General features: G+C 37.4%; 1 protein-coding gene across 6 annotated transcripts in view; it reads right to left on the bottom strand.

The window, feature by feature from the left end:
• The window catches only part of LOC145964605 (cell adhesion molecule Dscam2), a 216,202-nt gene that overhangs the window by 72,785 nt on the left and 119,958 nt on the right, over positions 1-23,459 (bottom strand). For all 6 annotated transcript variants that reach the window (XM_083087568.1, XM_083087567.1, XM_083087569.1 and 3 more), the window contains exons 3-4: positions 8,369-8,689; positions 3,594-3,755 (exon numbers count right to left, since the gene is read on the bottom strand). In XM_083087568.1, coding sequence (XP_082943694.1) covers positions 3,594-3,755; positions 8,369-8,689 — 483 coding nt within the window. The remainder of the gene's footprint in view (positions 1-3,593; positions 3,756-8,368; positions 8,690-23,459) is intronic.

Genomic DNA, 23,459 nt, shown 5'->3' with positions numbered 1-23,459 from the left:
TATGTAGCAAAAGAGATTAAACTAATCTTTTTGCTATAATTGATTTAAGAGCTTTAATAAAAATTAAACATTAATCAATCTAACTCTATCGGCATCGTATTCAAAATATTGTATCGTGTATTCATTTTTGCCAACGGTTGCAATTAACCGCAAAATAGTGTTACATTTCCATGCTTAACTTTTGGTCCGATGTTGATAGCCAACCGTGTTGGTCGGACCGTTTGTAAATTTCTACGTGAAAAAATATGGTGATGTTTAATTTCTCTGCAGGATATTTAACGTTTATATTTGCGGCAGATTCCGGCGATATTTATGCCGCTAATTGGTACGACGAAACATGTAAAAGCGAATTTCTCGAGCTCACGAAAGTTTGACCTTTCGCGTATACTAACTACTGAATGCGCACTTGCGAAGTGGTCGACGACAAATGAGCGAGACGTATCGGCGCGAGAGGATAGTTCGACGTTTCCATAGACAAGCAGCCTGAGCTAATTTGCATTGCGGTGGAACGTTCCGTGTTGGAGTTGGCTGCATCCGGGTGGCCATCCGTAGCACTTCACGTCGATCCCCGAAACGTCGATACACTCGGTGTATCCGTCGCTCGCGGCGTACGCGAAACTAATAATCAGAGAGTGGAGTGTTTCGCGAGAATAATTTGTACTTTGATTATATAGACTTTACAGACCCGCGTGTTGTCTCTCTATCTAACATTCCGTATAGACGTTTTGTATATCTCGAGTACGTATATTAGAAGGATTTATTCGATTTTTCGTACCTTCCCCTGACTCTCTAAAATTAAATGCAAACTTTCTGTTATACGTGTAAAAAGGCGATATATCTTTCTATGTAAAGTTTGGAAGTTTTGGAAGTTTTGGAAGTCGAAAGTCAATGGTTTCGAGTTTAACGTAGTTCCGAGCATAGTTATTAATTCTCTGTAATCTATATAATTGCTACATCAGTTTAGAGTTGGCGAAACATAATAAATTACTCTACAGATCAGCTTTGAAAAGGGAGACTTTGATAATCTTCGACCATTGAAAACTACATAAACGGAACCTTCAAATGTGGAAAGACGCGTTATGGAAGCTGTCGTCGAAAATTTCCAGCATTTATCGCGGGATAGTCTGCATCGATGCCTAGAGTATCTCGCGAAGAGACGACGGAGAATAAATTTAACTCGCGTGAACGCCAGAGCGAGCGACTCTTCCCGAAGACGATTAAACTTCATAAGCGGGCCGTTCCTCACGTCTATCGGATAGACGACGAATTCACGGATTAAATCAAATGCGCGATTCGCGTCTCGCGCAGTTCGAAGGGGAAAATCCAATCTAATAGAGAGGCAGCGGAAGAGGGGGTGAAAATCCAAGACGCGCGGAGAGCACTTTTAAATGGAGAACGAATCACTCGGAAAACTTTCGCGCAGGTCGGGCCGACGCGATCCAAAAGTTGGTCGTTTATTCGGCGACGTGATAATTTATCGCGCGTGAATTCAGCGGGGAGAAGAGAGAGGCAGGTGTTTTTCGACGAGGCAGAGGGAGGAAAGATTCTCGTGCATTTATGTCGCGCACGCACGTGACAGCCTGAAAAGTCCCGCGATCGAAATGCGACGACAATGCGTCACGTTTCGTTCCTCCTCGAGAGATCTCGCACGAGCGCGCGTTGGCGGGCGCACAATGCCCGCCATTATGACGCAGGGAAAACGAATTTGGGAAAGTTTCCACGATGCGTCAGGTGCTTGACTTCTCGGCTGGCCTCGGGGACAAAACTGCGAAAACGGTTGAATTCGCCCATTCCCGTAAATCCGTCCGGGTGGCCGATAAACTTTTCCACAATTTTTATTCGCCGCACTCATGGGAAACAAAATCTGTATGATAATAAAAATTACCATAGCGCGAATATCAACCGAAAAAAAGGAATGAATAATTTAGGTAATTCGATTTAATTGTTATTATCGTAGCTTTCATTTCAGACACTTATCTTTCAAATCTAATTTCTTCAATTTTATTAGAAAGGAGAGAAAATTCTAATTTAATCATTTAATTATCAATAAGGCATTTCCAGCGCTGTGTCAAATTAAGTTTATCATTTTAATTCAATTAACCTGACAATTCAATCCAACGCTCGAAACACGTTTTCAAATTGAAAGCTTGCCGACGAGCGACCCGCAAAGTTTCAATCTAAAGAATGTCGTTCGCATGCGAGCAGACGCGGAACTATCGAGAGATATCAACCATGAGGCGCAGCTGTGCGACATAAAAAAAGGTCCTCCCTGAAAAAAAAAATGTCTCGTGCAGCTTTGCGTTTTATCGCTATCGTCGTTACTTTCCGCTATTCTGCTCGTGCCTATCTATGATATCGGTGTTTTCGTGATATCGCAATTCGCGACGCGCGGATCGGGATGTAACGACGCTTCATCGTAACACGTGTGTGTGTACATGTGTATGGATATGCACGTGTACACGTATTCAAACTTCACTCTCTGAAACTCTAATTAACTTGGATGTTGCGACCGGATTAACGTAATACACGGCACTCTCAGGTGCGTTTTATCGGACGCTTAGTACGCATGCGAATCAAGGGAAAGGTTACACCGAGGGGTAAACCGCTGATCAAAATTATGTACACTAATGCCTACTAATGCTCAATTCCTGGGCATTACTGCTAAATTTTTAAAATTTAATAATTTAAATTTTAATAAATTTAAAATTGTTATTTGGAAAAAAAGACTTAATAATACTTTAATAACGTCCATAATACGCATTAATACTTCAATAAAACCTAATAATGCCCAAGTAATGCCCAATAATGCCTCAAATCTGTACACCGCAATGCCCTCAGCGGTTTACCCCTCGGGTTACACCTTTCCTTCCTGTTTATTTTTTGATGAATATTTTCCTTTCTTGGATTTCGCTTTACTCACAACGTTGAATAATTATTCTTGCTTCTAGTTGCGTTCAAAAAGAAACAAGTTGAAGAATTCAACACACGCGCATATAATTTTCTTCGAATATTAAAGTTGAATCTAAGTTGAATTATTGGAAATTGTTGTCGCAAATTAGAGACTTGTTTCGCTCTTGCTCCAAACTCGGTAATTATAAATGAATTTCGATGAAAATTTAGCGTTATAGGTTTTTATCGATACATCGGTATACATTCAATGGAAAATTTTAACTTTGTTTCAGAAATCACTTTTTAATTAATATATAAAGTTATATTAAAATTTCTTTTCCAATCTCATATATTTGATATTCAATTTTTTAAATTTTGTCATCACATTCAATGTATATTATTTTATCAGCGATCTACTAAAATTCTCACGGGCAGAAATAACTTTGAAAAACGATAAAAAAAATACGTGAGATGAGATAGAAGTAATTTTCAAAATTTCAGAACAACAGCACGAAATAATAAATGATGAGTTAACATGAGAAAACGATTCTCATTTAATAAGCGAAAATAGGCGAGAATAAAGCTTCGATTTATCGCCGAAAGTAGCGACAATCACCAAGAGACATATATGTATATAATCTCAAGCTCACACGTGACATTTCGCTCGCATGTGGGTCACGCGATCAGTATAATTGCACACTCACCGCTCTCCGCGGACGGGTAAATGTTAAAGGCCGAGTCCTTTAACCAGGACGTGACCGCGACGTACTCTTTCACGAAGGCCGGTATCTCGCACCTGAGCACCCCGGTGTTGCCCGCCAGGACATAGGCGTCTCGCACTTGTACCTCGTACTTCTGGCGTACCACTGGAAAAGAAAAATTATTACGGTCGCTTGAGCGAGGAATGAATGCTCGGAAGAGCAGAAGAACGAGCGAGAGGGGAGCGAGAAATGGACCGCTATCGTTCTCCATGACAAAGGCTCGCGGAATAATAAAAAATAAAAGAGAGAGAGAGGGAGAGATAGAAGTAGAAGAGATTATTTCGCCCTGAAACGGGATGTCGGAATATAATACCGCCGGAAAAATGGAAAGGACCGTCCCGGAAGTGAGTCCCTCTTCTCTTCGACGGGTAATGTCAGGATTCATTGTCTCCAATCCTGCGGATTCTCGACAATTTCGGCTATATCGAGCAGATCGGTGTATGTATCTGAGCTTCACTGAAATTTGCTTTTTATCGTAACCATCTTGTCACGTCGACGACTTACGGCGATATACGGATTAATCTTCGCAGAGAAGGATGACGAAAGGGAAAGCGGAGGGAAAGGAAAGCGAATATGACGGTTTAAGGAAACAGTGGGAATGGAACGTGTCGCATGACGATATATTGGGGCTGTTTCTGTAAGCAACGTCGGATCCGAGTGATGAATATTGCTTTCCCGGCGAGCTTCCGAGATCGGAAGACGACCGTTTCTGCTGTTCGCATGATTAATAATGTCGCCTGTTTCGCGTGGCAAACACGTTCCTCGACAAAGCTGAAATTGATTTCTCCTTTCGTAAAATTTAAATCATTTCAGATTATGTTCAACATTTGTCGATGAATCGCGGGTCTAAAATCGGATGAAATAGACGGAGCACTTAATAATTTCTGTTTGACTATTTTTCGATCACATTTAAATAATTTAAATTTTCTCATATCAGGAAGATAATGTTCAAATTGTTATAATTAGAGTAGAATCTATATCAAACTGGTGTAAGTGTTGGAATTATTAAAAGAGATCTGCAACAAAAATATTTTATAATCCAATAATGTTGAATTGTATTTTCCATCTATATTGATTGATAATTCTTTTTCTATTAACAGACACAGATGCAATTTTTTTAAACATATAATGCGATTTTACAGTTTAATTTAAAAACTATATTTAAAACACACATCGTGAAGACAGATATAATGTTCAAACTGTCATATTAGAGCACAATATTAACTGTGTTAAATTGACAGTCTAAAAAGTAACAAAATTAATAATCAACGATCTGCAACAAAAATACTTAATTATCCGATTGAATGGTTTACCGATATCATTATTGAAATTCTTTTTACGCTGATGGATACAGATGCAATTTTTTTTAAAAAGCGCGTAATACGATTTTACATCGCGTGTCAAGGTGCCGTTTGTCGTCTACCATCAACCAACTCGCAACATTCAGCGCTATTAATTAGTATTCTTAACGAAAGCCTTTTATCAACGCTAAAGGACGCATTATTAACGTCGTAGCTCGGCACTTTTTTCCTGTCCCATTGTCCCCGCGAATACCAGCTACTCTTTAGACCGTGGCGTCGGTAATTAGTGATCTGTCTTCGTGGTTTTTACGGAAGCTCCTTTGCAACCTTCCGTTGTCCGCTCCATTCAACGATAATCTATCCCTTTCAATTCCTATCCGAGCGGGAAAAATATTTCTTTTCCAGTATAAATTCTCCCTATTTGCAGCCAAAAACTCGCTAAATTCGATAAGCGTTTCTTGGAAAAATCGCACACAGCTGCAAAGCGAAGAAATCGCGCGGTCATTTGTCTCGTGTACAAGATTGGTCTATCCACGTCGATCGGTCGATACATTTCTCGTGAAATTACGCGGGAGGATGCGCCCGATCTTTCATCCGCAAAATTCGTTTAGAGATATCCCAGCGCGCTGGATTTCTTTCGGTTGGAAGGTTCTTGTTTCACATCTGACCGAAATATACGACGCTTTTCGTTTCTACTTCTATTCGATAAATTTCACGCGATTAATTAGAAAGAATTACGCAGTAAAAAACCCGAGATGCTAAGTTTCATATTAGTACATTAGTAACAAAATTATAGTAAAATTTATATTTTCACTAATTAATATATCGTAAATTGTGAATATATGTATAATTACATAGTTCAAGAAGAATGAAAAAAAGAGTAATTATTTTCCGTAATTTTCTTTTTATATTGGATGTATAATAATGTATAGAAAATAATTCTTCCTTAGGAATTGAATTAATATATGCATTGACATGTATATAAAATATTTATGTATACAATTTGAATTTGTTAATTTTGACATTAGATACATATTTAATTAAGCGTCTTAAAAAAACCACAATACAGATTCTTTTAAAGGCTAGAAGCTTTAACAACATGCTTATAATTTGTGATTGTAATAAAATTTTTCTGACACATCGAAACTCTTTCTTGTAATTTAAATTAAAATTATTTAACTCACCTGTTCCCACTTTACATCGTTTCAGAGCATCTTGTACACATATGTGTATGCAAAATGCATCGTGCTTTATAAGCCGCGAATTTTGACATGGGCAGTGACTGTCGATTAAGTATAAGCGAGCGTGAATTTAAGGTCATCTATTTATTGCAGCGGAAGGTGGGGAAAAAGCGAAAGGAGGGTGATTCCCTCATTCGCGATAAATGTAGTTGGCTTGGCTCTGCCTGCCAAGCGCGCAATCATCCTTCGCCACCCTCGAGATAGTCAGGAGTTTAAAACGTCATTTCGGGAAACGGTCGATTACATTTACCCTCGGCGAAGGCGAAGTCTAAGAAAGACGGCACGATCTGATAATATTGAAGACTGTTGATTTTCCGCCATTGGACTGGGCATTCGAGGCGTGCGGAAAAGACTGCTCAGCTTTAATTTACTTCTCGCGGTGAATCTGCCACTTTACTGTCTCGGGATTGACGTTAAATACATCTGTGAGAGAGATAACTCTTCAACAATATTTTAGATAACGGATTTTTACGCGACGACGGTGAAATGTGCCGAGTAACTGTATTGTCAAGCTTGACAAGCGCGGTTGTGAGAGAATTTAAGCAGTAATGTAATATTTAAAAAATAAATTTTAATGAGACGCTTTGAAATTAAGACGAACTTCTCTCGTGGTGTTTTATGACATTCAATATTTTAGAATCGATGTTAAGATTTTAATAAACTCGATATTGAAGTCGATATTCGGTTACAATATACTCCCTTACATTGAGCAAACATGACTAAAGCAATGACAAAATTGTATTCAAGATCAATTAATATTTCATTAATCTTTAGCGAAAACATTTACCTTTTACATCCGTTTTACGTTTCAATTACAGGATTTCGTAGAACTGATATTCAAATTTAAAATTATATACATATTACACATCTTACACATCTTTATTCTTAAAATGATAAATCCACAAAAACATGAACAAGACTTTTAATTAGAAATTCAAATATTTTTTTAAATAAAATTGTTATGAATTTTATATATTATAATATATATATATATATATATATATATATATATATATATATATAAGGGAGACATTTTAAAATATTACTGATCAAAACAGTCATTATTAACTAATTCTTTCAATGTTTGTAATGCTAGGCTCATATAACAAAAGCTATAAGCTGTTTCAATTAAATATATGTATATAGCATAATACATTAATAATGCTGATTCTATTTAAGAGAGTATATGCATTAAAAGAAATCGAATTAGCAAGGATTTCAAAAAGTCCTACATTAATTGTTAATGTAGCATCCCTTAAAATAAAGAATAAAAATTAGAAATAAAGTCAGAAGAAATAGAATTAAACCCTTAATAAATTAAAATTCGATTAAATTTTAAAGATATTTTCAAATTTCGAGAATAGAATCATTCAGTTGAAATTGAGGTGCAATTGGATTATCAATTTAGGCGTCATTTGCAATGTTTTGAGCTTTTTTTTACGAAATACCTAACGAGTCTTAACCGAGATTTCAAAGTGTGAATTCTCGCGGTTGTATATTTATTTCCTCTGGATGAATCTAGGATTTTTAAATTACGACGTGTTTGCGAGAGAGGCGCGCAAAACTTTGATGCTTTCGAGAAGTTATGTGTCCGTCGCGAAACTTTATGTCTATGTAATTGTAACATGCCGAGTATTTCTGCTATCTCCTGCATTATTTGGTACAGGTCGTCCTTTTATGACGCGAATGTGAAGTTCAACGGCACGAAAAGACAATTTTTAACTTTCAAAAATTGCAAAAACGCTAGGAGAGATACTTCTTTTTCAGATTATACAGAGATTTGCACGATTCAAGATTTCGTCATCGACAAAATTTAAAGTTTCTTTGTCAAAAAGCGACTGATCAAAAATTTAATCAAAAGTTAGTTATTTAACATCAAAAATACAACTGCAAACATATTTGAATCGCGACTGATCGATAAACTTAGCAATGATTCTTGACTTGAAAGAAAAATTCAAGGTCTATACCGAGTCTACTCGTAAAGTTGCATATCACTATCATCGTGCGATAGTCTTTGTCTTTTTCCACTGGATGGCTTTAAGGGACGATGAAAGATCAATCGGCTGGAAGAGGGTAGGCGGTCACGAGACGAGACGAGGAAAGCTAGGAAGAAATAAAGATGGTTCTCTCTCTCTCTCTCTCTCTCTCTGTCTCTATCTCCTTTTCTTTCTCTTACCGGCCTTCACCGTGATTTCACGGCCGAGCACTTTGCCGACGCTGTTCGACGCTTGACACCGATAGACGGCCGAGTGCACATCGTGTCGGTAGCTCTCGGCGCCGAACGGCAAGAAGTACATGGAGCCGTTCATCAGCATCTCACGGATGTGCGGTATCGGCAGGACCGGCGAGCCGTCGCCCATCAGCCAGTCGATCCTCGGCGAGGGACTGCCGTGGGCCGAGCAGTGGATCATCGCCCCGGTGTCGTTCGAAAACTCCACGCTCGAGCGCGGTTCCGAGACCAGCACCGGCCCTTGACTGTCCAGCACCACCCCTCGTCCTGCGAAACAGAAAGAGAAAAGCACGGTGTTAGAGAAAAGCGGTTCTCTTGGAAACAACGAAACCACTGCTGATCTAAATTATGTTAAATTTATGTAAATCAAGTTTTTTAAGGATGTCGAGTTTTCTAAGGCTACAACAATAGTTGTAGGCTTTTCAAAATCTTTCTGGGAAAAATAAGTAAAAAGAATCGGTGCTAGACTGGATATGAAAAATTTAATAATTATAACAAGTTCTTCACATCTTGTACAAGATGCCCCGAATTTAAATGTCAAAATTTTGCGAACGTATGAGGGGTCAATGAATTAAGAAAAGAAATCCTTTAAGATTCGTTTTAAAGAAAAAATCGGAAAAAACAAATAAAAGAGTTTTCATCAAAAAAAGTGTAACATTTAAATTATTAGATTCGAAAATTCGTTGCCAATCGATTCAAAAAAATAGCTGAGAGACCGATTCGTTCACATTTTTAAATTGACTTCCCTCACTCTTCTTCAGAATTTTAATTCGATATTTACATTAGATGTATTTTCTATTGAATTTTTTAAATAAAAATATGCATTAAGAGTAGTAAAGCAGTGCGGTTGCCTGTTTTCATTCGCAAGATTTTATTTTCACAGAGGGATGCACCTCGAGATCGTGCGCTGGCTGTAGGAATAATCCATAGTTTTCGGAGCAACAGCAAGTCTAACTCCCTCCCTTCCCCTTTCTCTCTCTCTCTCTCTCTTTCTCTCTTTCTTATGCACGCGCAACGAAACAATTTCCCATAAATCTCTGCCAATTTTTCCGCAGCTTAGAGACAAGAAGATCTCTGCCACGAAGCCGAGACGGTTTATGCAATAGTATATTCAGAACGTATTTGGAGTAGGGAGTCCTGACTGTAAGATACACAAAACGCGATTCACAGCGACAAGGGATGCAGTGTGCGTAGCATTACGGCGGAAAACGCAGCGGAATGGATGCCACGAGTTGAAAAAGTGCGCACGCTTCAAGAAATCATTCATTCGAGATGGAGCAATAATGTCGACTCGATCGTTTCTCCATCTGCATCGTATATCGAACGACAACGCATTTGATAGCCCATCCTTGATGTAAGGAGTATTATATATCGCATAAAGGATGCGCGCATAAATGCTTCTCTGAATCGACTGTATATTTCACTTTTATCCAACTTGATTTTCCGCAAACACTTCTTCCCTTATTTATAGAGAAAAGTCTAAAGTTGTTTCTATAAAAATATAAAGATAGAGAAATTATAAAAATATAAAGATAGAGAAATTTATTTTAAACGTCAATTTTTTTCTTGAATTTTTTTGCGAAGAACCTAAAAGCAGTGGATTATACATTCTTACTGTAGAATTTCTCAAAGTATCAATAAGATGAGAGATGAAATTGCAGCCATAAAAGACACTGACATTCGCTCGAGATAATATTGACACGATAAAAAATAGAAAAAAAAGGAGAAATCACGCGATTTTCATATTATGTTAAAAGGCACGGGGATTGCGGGTCGTCGACTCTTCCGACAGAAAGATTTCTCTCTCGGAAGTATCGGGAATAAAAATTCTGCGGAAGAGGGATCTAACGGATTGATCGCTCCAGTTACGACCACGGATTCAAGCAAGCCGTCTTTTCATCGGCAATAAAACGTATATCGCGCTCGGCGATGCGCGCATCTACCACGTCCTCTTTCACTTCCAGCTTCGGTTTCCTGCCTCGTTGAACGAAGAAGCAAGTACCCGGCGGAAGATAACATAACGAAGTTATTAACTCGTCCGTGACGCGATCTCCTTTCCATCGACGAAATCTGATGCGTGAATGAATTTTAAATGATCTTCAGATCCTTTTCAAATATTCGCGCATTGAATAAAAATAATCAGTGCTAGACTGAATATGAAAATTTAATAATTATAACAAGTTTTTCTTGTGCAAAATACCCCGAATTTAAATATCAAAATTTTGCGAACGTATGGGGGATCGATGAACTAAGAAAAGAAATCCTTTAAGATTCGTTTTGAAGAAAAAATCGCAAAAAAACAAATAAAAGAGTTTTCATCGAAAAAGTGTAACATTTAAATTATTAGGTTCGAAAATTGCCAATCGATTCAAGAGAATAGCTGAGAGACCAATCGTGATTGTAGTGCATTAGGAATACCAGAACAATGCTTGACTGCAATACAAGCTGTCAGTGCTAGATGCAATGCTTGCATTGTTGCAAAAGGTCAACATTCTGAACAATACTTCTATTAAGTAAGTGATAATATAAATAAATAAATGTAAATAAATAAATAAAAAATGAAAACTTTTTTGTTTTCTTTTTGCGATTTTTCCCAAAACAAAGCAAAATTTCTAAAAAATGTCTGATTTTGAATAAACTTGCTTTAAAAAATTGCTAGTAATAATAGCATTTTTTATTAAGTGTAAGGGTAAAATATTTAGAATCCGTCGCTAGTAAAAATCCGAGATTTCGTTGAAATGATTTCGACTTCAAATCCGAGTCTGCGTTACAAGAGATAACGTTTTATCGTTCGAAGAGCGATCTTTTTTCAATCATAAATATACGCGGAGTAGAGAATCCGTCGAAATCGTTACTCGATTTGCGTTGACCTGTGCCATTTGGGTCGAATCGTCCTTTCCCCGTGCGATCGCCATACATTTTCCCATTCCACCCTCCTTCACCTCCCTCCCGCTCACCCGCATCGCGATGACTGTCCGTTCCTCGAGGCTCTCGAGGAAATCTGGTAGAGGATCTTGGTACAGCTGATGGCAGCACTTCCCCAGCTTTGTCCCCGGAATTCCGGAACCTTGTTTCCTGGCGATCGACGAAAATTCTAATCGAGGATGAGGAGGAAGCGGAAGAAGGGGATCCAACGAGATATAAAGACTGGAGAGAAGAGAGAGAGAGAGATAGAGTTGGGAGGGGTCAGAGAGACACTTGCGGAGAAATCGGTGCATTATGCATGAAAACGGCAGTTTGATAACCTGGAGCCGGCGAACCGGGTCGACAGAGAACGTCGCGATGCGACACCCCGATACCGATCGCACATGTATGTATATGCGCGGACCACGCGCGGCCGTAAACGCGTACACACGAACGGGACGTTTATGCGCGACTACGCTTCCTGGGCTGTGTTTCCCGGGCACCGTTGCACCTGTGTCTAACCCCCGTCCTCCCCCGCAAAGGTTTACGTCGCCGTGCATCGCTGCATCGCTGCATCGTCTGCTATGCCATGTTTATGTACGCGCCATCTCCCAACTTCATCCTCTCTTCTCTCTCTCTTCCTCCCGTCCGGCTCTGCCACCTTTGTCTTCCGCACCCTTAATGCAAACGATACCGGATGATGCGCTCGCTTCTCCGGCGCTCGCGACTTCCTCCCAGCTGTCCCAGCGTGAAAATTTAGTCGCGGAAAGCTCAGTGACCTGCGGTCGATGCTAACGAACTTTTGCTTCGTTAGTAGAAAATTTGCGTGGGAATCGCTATCGTGACACGTTTCGCACTCTGCAATTCGACTCTGCCGAAAATGCAGCGTTCACACCCGTATTTCGCGCATGATCGCGTTTTCTCCCACGTTGAGCATTTTATTTGCACAATATTCGAGTTACGGATCCAGAAATTTACGCTAGAAAGTTGAAGGAATTTTTATCATATATTTCTCTTATTTTTCTCCGCGTTTATTACTTTGCTCGTTAGAAATATGTTGCGATTAATATGAAGGAGATACAGAGTCATAGAATTATTATATTTGCATACATGTATATAATTAAGAATAAAGAAACATTTAATTACTATTATAATACAACTGGTTTAATTTTACACACTTTTGTATTAATAAAATGCAGAATGAAATGTGTTTGCAAATTTTTGCCTTCAAAGCAACTCTTTCAGAATCCGTTTTAATATGTTTTGAATTCACTATATGCATATGAAAATTCATTTCTAATAATATAAAAATTTAAATCTCTTGGGAAAAAGTTGTTCAAAATTGATCAATGTTCCTGAAATACGATCATATTTTAAATATGAAAGTAGAAGAGACCCTTCATGATATCAAAGTCAGTTTTTTGGTCATAATCTCATATCTCTCTTCATTATCATATTTTACAACATGAATGACTATTTTCTATTTCGAATATAATATCTATTATTACTTTGCAAGACTCACAAAAAATAATATCACATTAAGAACAGGTTTCATGTACAGTTCTATCCCGATTATGATTTTACGTCTTTATTATGTTTCTCATAGTTTCCTTCCATGCTTTTTAATTAATAATCGAATATATATCAATTTTTATATTATAAGATAATATAAGATAATATTTGATTTATTTATCTATTTCGTTTAACATTTTTAAAAATAATTCATCAGTATTCCTATCGAGAAATTTTGATTCTAATTGGATATTCTTATATTGAATATCATTATGAGAAAATGCCGCCAATTATTCCCCATATGTAAATACTATGCTCGTAGTGAGTCGAGATTGTAAATATTGTATCGTAATAATATTCCATTTCTCTTGATTTTCTTATATTCTTTTTTTTTGTTTTTATATTAAAATTTACTCTTTTATTTAATTCTTTGACAAAATAATTCTTAAGAATTGGAAATCATTTTCTACAAAACTCGTAAGACGATACCTAATATAATTTACAAAATGCAAGAACACAAAAGAAATATAAATATCGTGATACATGATGTTAGAGAGAAATTTATCTTATATTCTAGATACGATTACATTGGAAAAGCTGATCAATTTAAGAACTTCTCTTTGGATTTAAAATTAGAAATAAATTCATATACATATAAAAGGGGGAAACGAGAAAATTATGGATTTTCAAGAAATATTTTGGGAGCAAAAAAATATTTATTTTGATTCAAATGAAAAAAAATACATAAAGGCAACATATATAACATTATTAACAGAAATGTTGAGATGTTTGCTTTTCATATTCAAGAAACTACTATCGTGTATCATACGCATATTTGTATGTCATGTGAAGTAGCTCGAGAAAGCGCATAACTTCCCTCTATGGCAAACATCAAAGAGCTGTCACGAGCAAGAAAATATGATATAATCCTACTCACGTAACGTTTGTGCAACTAAATATCCGTCGCGCAAACATTTCCATTCCATTATTCTCCGTGATATTTTTCGGTACAAATGACGGTGATGGAGCAATGTTTGTTAGCTCAGCGGTGTGTCTCCATTCTATCTTTACGAGCTGTCTAAAATGTTCGTTCATTCGTTCGTCGCGATTCGTGGCAGGGTCATTTCGCGCGGACCGTTTTTTGTCCCTTGATATCGCCTGGCATCTGAGATGCATCGCGCAACCTCTCTACGATTCATGCATTTACACCTGGTATCGCACCTGTCTGTGTCAACGAACGAAAAGCATATTTGACTTGATCGCATAATAAATTCCGTTTCTCCCGCGAAAATTGCGCGATCGGCTCGTTCTCCTATTCGAATAAAAATCCAATTAAGCCGGCGGATTAAACCGCGATATCCGTGACCCTTGTAACCCGTTCGACTACGTGTTTCTCTACCTATGTGTGTGCATCTTGCGCGATTGATTTTTACCCCAATTTAATCTCGAATTACTTTACTTCATTTCCTCAAGCGACATAACATATAAAAAGTCAATTGCGTCCGTCTGAAGATATACTGAAGCTTTTCGAACGATCATTAGTCGGTGATTAGCTTTCGTGCTTCGATTTTACGTTATCTTGAAAAGTCGAACAATGGGAGTTGGAAATGAAATATTTTTCATTTGCAAATTCTATGCGACGCGATGCGCATTAAATGCGCATTGAACGCTGCGTCTGCCAAGCACGACGCAACCTACCGCATCGGTATACAATAATGCACCATTGTTATGTAGGCCGCATTTACATATACGCAATTTCGCACGCTCCAGCTCGGCCCCCGGTCCACCCCCATCATCCATTCGGTACGCGTTTGGCGCTCCCTCATGACGTCACGCACGCTCGCATTTGCATTCACGCGAAAATTACGCATCGGGAAAATAAACAAATAAGATAATAATCAAACTCGTTATATTTATATTCTCGAGTTCAACGCGGCCAGAGCGCGATTGTATTATTCGCGCATTGAAATAAAAAGATTAATAAGAGATATTTTTATAAAAATTAATAAATATTTCATATTTTCACAAATATTTAAATATTGTTATAAGAAATATTTTTATATTATTTAAAATGCCTAAGTTATAGAGTCAAGAAATCAAAGTAAGTGACATTTAACAAATAAAAATTATTAATTCGAAATGCGAAAGAGAGTCCTATTAAATCGATACTACAATTACAGATTGCATTATTAATTTGAATTCGCTAGATTAAAATTATGCGAATCGAAAACCGCGCGTGGAAAAATCGCTCTCCCTCGCACATTTTTAATCCGCTCTGTGATCTTCCGGGATAGCTATTAGTCGGACAAGTCCAGACTCTACCCGCATTTATGCATCTGACCTAATGACCCTCGCAACACGGTGCATTATACCGCATCTGTTCTCGGACAGTGGATAATGCCACACATTATCTACTCCATTTTGGACGCATTATTTCGCCTTTACCTTCGACAATATGTTCGCTCTTAAATAGACTTAGTTTTAATTGACAAAAAGTAATAGTTTAATGGAAAATTGTAAGAAAATTCGCGAAATCGCAAAATGATAGCTGAATGCAATTTATTAAATTCATTAAATGTTTGTAACAATATTACGCAAGCATTATTATTGCGTTTATGTTCGAAATTATATAAAATTATATTTTAGAGTATTCTAAAACAATATATTGTACTTTATGCACAATATTCGTCCGAATATTATGGATAAAATACAACATATTTAGAGATACTCTAAAATATGATATTTAGAGACAAATTGAAACGTTGATTACATTTAACTTTATCGTAATACGTTATGATGTACCTAACGTTTAATGCAAATGCGTGCAATTTGTCTCGCGATATATAATTACGGCGTTGCGACTCGATGCCGCTTCGAGAATTGTCTCGCAAATGAATACACATTGACGTGCATTCGGATGCGTACAGCTTCTCTCGTATTTAGACGCGTGCACTCTCATCTCTCTCGTTCCCTCCCTTCTCATCTCCCGTACGGGAGTAACCCGCGAGATAGCCGGTATATTCAATTCCACCGTGCATGCGCACGTACGGCAGGCGAATGCACTGAATAAACAGAAGTTAATTAATCATAGAGAGTTTGCTGCCGGTTGGTGTTTACCAGAGTTTCCCTCCGCAAAATGTTAATTGGTGACAACTCGGTTTAAGGAATGCATTAAATCAAAAACCGACATCGATTATTATAATTTGCATGGGTTAACGTGAATAAATCAACTAGTCATACGAGAAATCATATATTTACCGGTTCATTAAATAATCGTCTTAAATTGAAGATTTATCTTCGGTTTCATTTAAAAAAATTAAATTTTATTAACTGAAAAAAATATCAGTTTGTATAATTTTAATAGTTAATATAATTAAATAAATAATTGAAAAGTGCACGAAAAATGGCCCATTCTTAAAATTTAAGGAACGTATCGTCTGAACAAAATATTTGTTCTCTCTCTATCTTAAGAAAAGAGAAAGGCGTAAGTTTGCGTGTAAAAATAACATGAATCACATAATAAGGATTATTACAGTGGCTGTTCGACAAATGTCTGTTATTCGGCGGTCGTGAAAAGTTCATTTTTAAACTGCGACTAGACTCGATTTATCACATAATTTGAACGAAGAAAAAGAAGAAGAAGAAAAAGAAGAGGAAGAAGGGTAATTTTCTGCAGCCTGTACATTATGTACTTACCGCGAAAGTTTGAGTTCCGTGGGGGTGCGAGAAACTTTCTTCCCCATATACATTGTAATTACGCTGCAGCATCATTTACACGCCGTAGTCACGTGCCAACCTCTATAATGCATCTTACATCTCTAGCGTGCGCTTATGGCTTTAATGGCTCGTATTTTGCATACCATAAATAGTCATGAATCTAACGAAGAATGTACGATAAAGAAAGATTCTTTTTTTTTTCGCAATAAAGAATATTATAATCAGACTTCAATGCGGAAAACTTGCGAGCTACTTCTCTTTTTTCCAACAATATCCCGAAATCAGTCCCGTTCCCTCCTCGCTCACGCATACATTTTCATTTTAAACTCATCTCGTCGTCAATAACCATTATCCCGCGGAAAACTACTACCCGCATCCCCCACGACGACCATGGCTTACTCCACGCGATGCAGATGTGTGCATTGTTCGCGTGCAAACAAGAGAGAGACGTCATGTGGGCTGCATGTATACGTGTGCATGTGTGTGCGCCGATGTGCAATTATGCTCGGATACCTTCTCTTTTCCGGGCATCAGCGCCGCCGTTACACATGTATCCGGTTTCCCTGTCTCGCGCGGTATAACGTCTACAACGCGAGCTTCGTGCAGATGCAGAGATACATATATATGTGCACGTACACGCAGCCGCGTTGCAGAGAACCGCGCTGGCTATAGACATCCTATGTGTTGCAACCGAGGGATATCGCCTTGCGAGAGCAGGCGGTTCGCTGCTCGCATTCTCGACGTCTGATTAATTACAGATGCGCCGTCATCCTCGACTCGCAACGGAGGTGCAACGGCCTTCGGGGCATTATCACGGCACTGACAGAGCCGTCAGTGACGAATTAACGGACCGTCGTCGTCAGACACCCCCGTCGCGGCTATCTAATATATCCGTCTTCTCGTAGGGGGTCGCCCGCCCTTTCTTATCCACGCTCCTTATCGCGTGCCGTTGTCGCCGACATGACGTCCTTCGATCCGATATACCGGCCAAGACGGATCGTTCCCGGCAGCGACATTCCAAAGTGGCGACGTCGACGGGGTGGATTTCGCGAATGCAAACGTCTCCCGGAGCCGTGGAATTTCTCGCTCGTACATCAACGCCTTTCATTGCGCTCCGTTACGCGATAATTCCGTGATTTAAGGAGTAGTTTTCCGACACGTTAGCTTTTATTTGGGAAATTCTTATGAATGAGATAAGAGATGTGGATTTTAGAGGAATTCTCTTTTTTTATCAGAGAATCGATTCCTTTATAAAAGTAACTTCTATCGTTCTAATTTAAATCTTATGTCACAATTTTTTTAATACAAGATCTGATTTAGAAAGAGCTTTTAGAATTTATCTAGCATTTCTCTCTTTCTTTTTTATAATTAATTTAAAATTATTCATAATTAATTAAAATAAAAATTGGCGCTTGTCAGAATTTTTGCAAATAATTCATTAATATGTTAAAAAAATATCGTTTAATTTTAAATATTTTCAAATCGAGTTTTTGATTCTTTTTCCTTAAAATGTTCTATTTGGCGTCTAGAAATGAGCGTTAAAACGAAATCCTGCAAGTGTGATTAAGCAGTTTCACAGCTTCGTGGATTAAATCGTGGAAGGGCTGAAGTAATCAGCCCTTCAGAATTTCTTATCCTACGCTATGCAGCATTGCGATATTATTTCTAGATTTGCAATGACTTGTTTGCTGTAGCCGGTCGCAGAGCTGCGCGGTACGGCAAACCTTGCTGCCTGGTAAATTAAGGGGCGTTAAATTGTAATTAAGACGCTGTAGTCGCCGGGCACAGCTTGAATTTAAGCTACAGCTACGAGGATGTTGACTTAAGGAACTGGGAAGCAAATTGCGCGAGCCCCGGCTTCGGTTTCGCGCATTTTTGCGTCAAAAGTAACGCCGTCGTGAAATTCAGTCTCGGTGATTCTTTTATATACGACATTAAATTATAGAAACATTAATTGAGCGATTTATTTAAAGAAATATAAGTAATAGGAAAAAATTAAATATTTATGAAAGTTGATAACTCTGGCGTGAAAATTATGAAATATATGCGGAGGTATATCATTTGAATAAATATGGTCTTTCTCTCTTTCAGAATATAAATCAAAAGATAACTGATTTATTACGTTCATGTAGGAGATAAAAAATATGTGTAAAAATATAATCTGGAAAAATGGCCTTTTCGAAAGAATACAGTCTGACAGTTTTAAAATATATTATATTAAAGAAAAGAAGAGCAAGAACAGAAGCATTTACAAATGTCGCAATAAAGATTCGCGATGATAATCAACGATTCGCAATTTTCAGAAAGGCAGAAATTAGGATCTAAGTTCAAAGTGTAATGTCAGTTGCTTCGTTATCGTCGTTCCGATCTCAGTTTGTTGTTTCTACCAACGGTAAACTTAATTTGCAATAACAATGAATTATTATACTCGTAAACTCGCGGAGATTTTGCAGCGCGAGATATACCGACAAGTATTTACGTTGAGATATAAATTTCTGAGTTTACTAAAATCGGAGTTTTGAATATGTTGCATCAATATTAATAATGTATAATCCACATTTACGATGCTAATATAATTTCTGTAAACTTTAGTTGAACTTGCATCGTTGGGCAAGACCAATCAAAATTCAACTAAACACGGATCGTTGATCATAGTCGGTTGAATATAACTACCTTTTGGCAACAATAATCAAAGCACTAATATCCATTATGGTAAATTATTATCTTGAAAATATTTACTTTAACAGACTATATCCGTAAAGAGAAACAGAGAGAGAGAGAGAGAGAGAAAGCAAGGAGTACTTTCTATATGGTGAATAATTCAATATTATGTAAAGGAGTTATGAATCTTCTCTACGATATTTTGTAAATGCTAAAAATACGCTAATAAATCTGATTATGCTGCGTTTTTGCATGATTTTCTTCAATTAATTAAAGGATTTTCTAAAAGAACAAATCCGATTAATTTATTTTTTTGCTTTTGCGTATTTTAAATGCGTATATAGCGATTACAAAATAGTGTTTTCTGAAAAATCACTTTTTTTAATCTGCAGAAAAAATATATCTTGCAATATTTATGTATATGGATATAATAAGAGCTTTGACATTTTGTCGAACTATATTTTGCACATGTATATGACATTCAGGTATACACGTAGACATACTCATTAATTATAAAGCGTTATTTCTTAATAAAAAGTAGGAAAAAACTAAATCACTTTTTTGGAAAAGCAAGAATTATTAAATGAGATCAGGTAATGCCCTTTAGAAAAGCATATATATCCGAGAGCCGCATATATAACCGAGTAGCACATTATCCGATGCTGATATTCTTGTCTAAAGGACAAAGCTACATGTATATGTGAGAGAAAGAGAGAGACTTGGGCAAATTTTATTTAATTGTGAGCTCTTTTTCGGAGCAAAGGGAAAATATCTCTATATTTTCTCCACTCGCTTACATATTCTTCCTTGGCGTCTACTTAATAATTCCTCTTTCATTAAGCATCATAAAAAAAATAATTTAATTCTTTCATTTTTTATTAAAGAATAGTATAATTAATGGACGCAAAAATTAGAAAACATCCTGTATGAATTTATTTTATCTAAAACTAAAATCTTTCAGAGCTTTAATTTTCCTTGCTGTTTTCAATTTTAAGTTTGCGTCCTTTTTTACAGAATTTTATGGTATAATCATAAATTGATTTCATCATATAATATTTACAATATTTCATTGCTTACGTATAAACAACTTTCTCTCTCTTTTCTGTCTCTTTCTCTTATCTGTCTCTCTTAACTTTATCTCGAGATTTAAATTTTCAATCACAACTTTCCTAACATTGCATTTGCAGACCCGGGGACTTCCGCAGAACTTCTCAAATTATAGGTTTCGTCTTTTGTGTTTATACATATACGTACATATGCTATACGTATATGTACTCCAAGTTAGCCACATCGCAGGTCCAGTGATTCCAGCGCGCGCGCTTAGAGCTCTTAGGAGCGTTTGATCTGGATCACGGTTAATTTCACCCTCGACTACAGAGTACAATGCCGTAGCACATCGGGCTGCAACCCCGTTGCATCGGGAACGGTCCGATTGGTCCGATTGGCCGCGTTGTGTGTATTACACAAATACACACGTATACGACGCCCGACACACGCCCAAGTAGAGAGCTACGCGGGGGCGGACGGATCAATCCACGGCGCGCAGCCATCGACTTCGACGTGACGCGGGTTTCGTTCCAATCTCGTCAAATCCGCAACGGCTTGCATCACTTCATAAAAACAATGCGGCGACGCCGAGCGAAACGTGAGAGCATCCGCGATTTTTCGATACCGACCGACGACGCGGTTGGCCGATTTTTGTTCGTCCTCCCCTTCCTCGTCCCGCCTGGCCACCACCCCTCCTATCCGTCCCTATGAATAACCAAACGAGCAAGCTGTTTCGTCGCGGAAAAAATCAAACGTATTCCGAATATAATCTAATTATTTCCCTAGAGTTCAGAGATTGATCGATAACGTATACGCAGAAAGTTACGCTCGTTAAAAATATAAATAATAGTATCTAATTTATGTTTTATAATTGATATGCAAGCCTTTCATCTCACCAAATGCTATTGTTATTTTGATTTCAAGTAATACTATAATTATTTGTTAATATTAATTATAATAAATAGTATAAATAAATAAATAGTATAAATAAATAAATAGTATAAATAAATTAATTATAATAGTTTCTTGAATTTCTTAAACTTGTTTCGCTCTTCTTTGCTTTTTATTTTATCTTCGCCGCACTTTGAATGTAAATGACTTATAGGGGAAAATACCTTATTTTTTTATTTAATAATTTTAATGAATTTCACTTTGAAACTGCAGCAGTTACTTCATAAATGAAGAATTCGCGCGAAAGATTGCTTTGCACATTTATGAACATGACGGTAAAAAACTCCGATATTTTAAAATTAGGCCACAAATACGCTAAAACAATTACAGGAAGTATGCAACCGCACATATATGGCCCATTTTATCCATTATTCGATAATATAAATTCCGATAAACCCGGTATACATGAAATAGATATCAGATATCAACTTTTATGAACAAGTAAGATGCGAGTTGATATGTTCAAAATTAATAATAATATTAGTAATATTAGTAATAATTAATTTTGTTCGATGATATCTATCTCTTGTTACTCTAAAGATACTTACTCTAAAGATATTCCTATCTCCCTTATTTTAAAGAAAATATTGCGATATATATTTTTCATCTGCCATAGTAATCGAATAAAATAAAATACATATGCATTGGAAAACGCTCAACGCGATATATTTGACATGAAAAATAGTGCAATATTTTCCTGTCTCATATAATTTTATATTCTTTTATATTAATTAATTCTTTCACGTTTATATGATCGGTGAAAAATATACTGTCACGTTTTTGAAATATTGATTTTAGCACTTGGAATCGTAAGAGCTTTCTATACCTCGTGCTATATCCAGGACTAATTAAATTTACTTTTGTGTTAAATTTGTACTCTTGTTTTTAGAAATATCTTATACGTCCCTGTGACATCAAATTATTATTTTAAATAGATGACATATTAAGTATTAATATTAAATAATTTTAATCCTTATAATATGGTCACTCATTATGTATGTCATCTAATTTCATCTGAGTCGTGGAATATTTTATTGTGGAGAGAAATACTTACAAAATTACATATATTTAGATAAGAAAAATTTCTAAAAACGTAATATATAATAAGAGTTATAAGATTAATTAAGGGAAAAGCAATTTAATGAAAAACAATTTGCTGCTTGCTCATTATGCCAGTTCAAACGTTACTTTAAATTGTCACAGCAACGCCAGAATTTTATATTTCCTTTTAATTAATCTTATTATTGTATCATATATCTTGGAACAATCGCACAACTATCCGGATTAATACGAGCACCGACTACTCGTTCGTCTGCGTTTCGTACGAGATGCCATATGCATGCATCGTTCGCGTTATGCATGCACCGTGAGGCGTGTTCGGCCACTGCGATCGAGGTCTGCTGCAAAAAGAGAAGACAATGTCGACGATGAAATTAGTTGACGTCGCCCCCGATGCCCTCGTCCGTTTATTCGTTCGTCTCTTTCTCCGCTCGACTTCGCATCCGCGCGTTCCATGCCTCTACCCTTATGCCTGTCTCTCTTCCTCGCACCAAGCGTACCAATTTTCCGTCTCAATTCCGCCGATTCTCTCCATCTCTATCTGTCTCTCTATCACGAGCGAATATATCTCCCTCGGCAGCGTCTTCATCCGACCGAATAGAAGAATCTAGCGAGACGGCAGCAATATCGGCGGAAATCGAATCGCAAAATGGAGAAAATGACTGCGAGTGCTTTCCCCCATATCGAAGGGGAAGGGGAAGGGTGTTGAAGAGAGACAGAGACGAAGCGGAGTACCGAAGTGGAAGAAAACGAAGAGTTATCAAGAAGCGAGAAAAAGGAGAAGCAAGAGGAAGAAAGAGAAAGAGAGAGAGAAGCAGAGGAGAACATGGTATAGACATGCACTTTAGAGCAAATTAATCCCTGGAGTTTCTGGAATGGCTGACAATCTCATGGATTCGTAGCCTTTGCCAAACCGCGATCATCATTGATGCACGAACATGAGGATAATAGCGTGCGTATCGTATTATCATTCCAGATCGATTCGCCAATTCGTAATATCGCGGGGTGAGAGGGAAGGAGGGGGGGAGGGTAAATGGACCGAGGAATGCGTATTTCGGTAAATCCCCCTTTGATGCCCTCTCGCGAGAGAGAGCGGATCCATAAGCGGTTCGCGAAGGTTCGTCTCTATACGATCTGTCAGTCATCCTGAAATCCTCCCTCATTGGAAACTATGCTAAGCGCTTCC

This window comes from Camponotus vicinus, unplaced genomic scaffold (assembly GCF_025532165.1).
Source record: "Camponotus vicinus isolate PSW18456_S1 unplaced genomic scaffold, iyCamVici1.0 SCAF_13, whole genome shotgun sequence".
In the NCBI taxonomy this organism is placed as follows: domain Eukaryota; kingdom Metazoa; phylum Arthropoda; class Insecta; order Hymenoptera; family Formicidae; genus Camponotus; species Camponotus vicinus.
The sequence above is the reverse complement of the archived record's forward strand: the minus strand, read 5'-3'. Positions and strand labels throughout refer to the sequence as shown.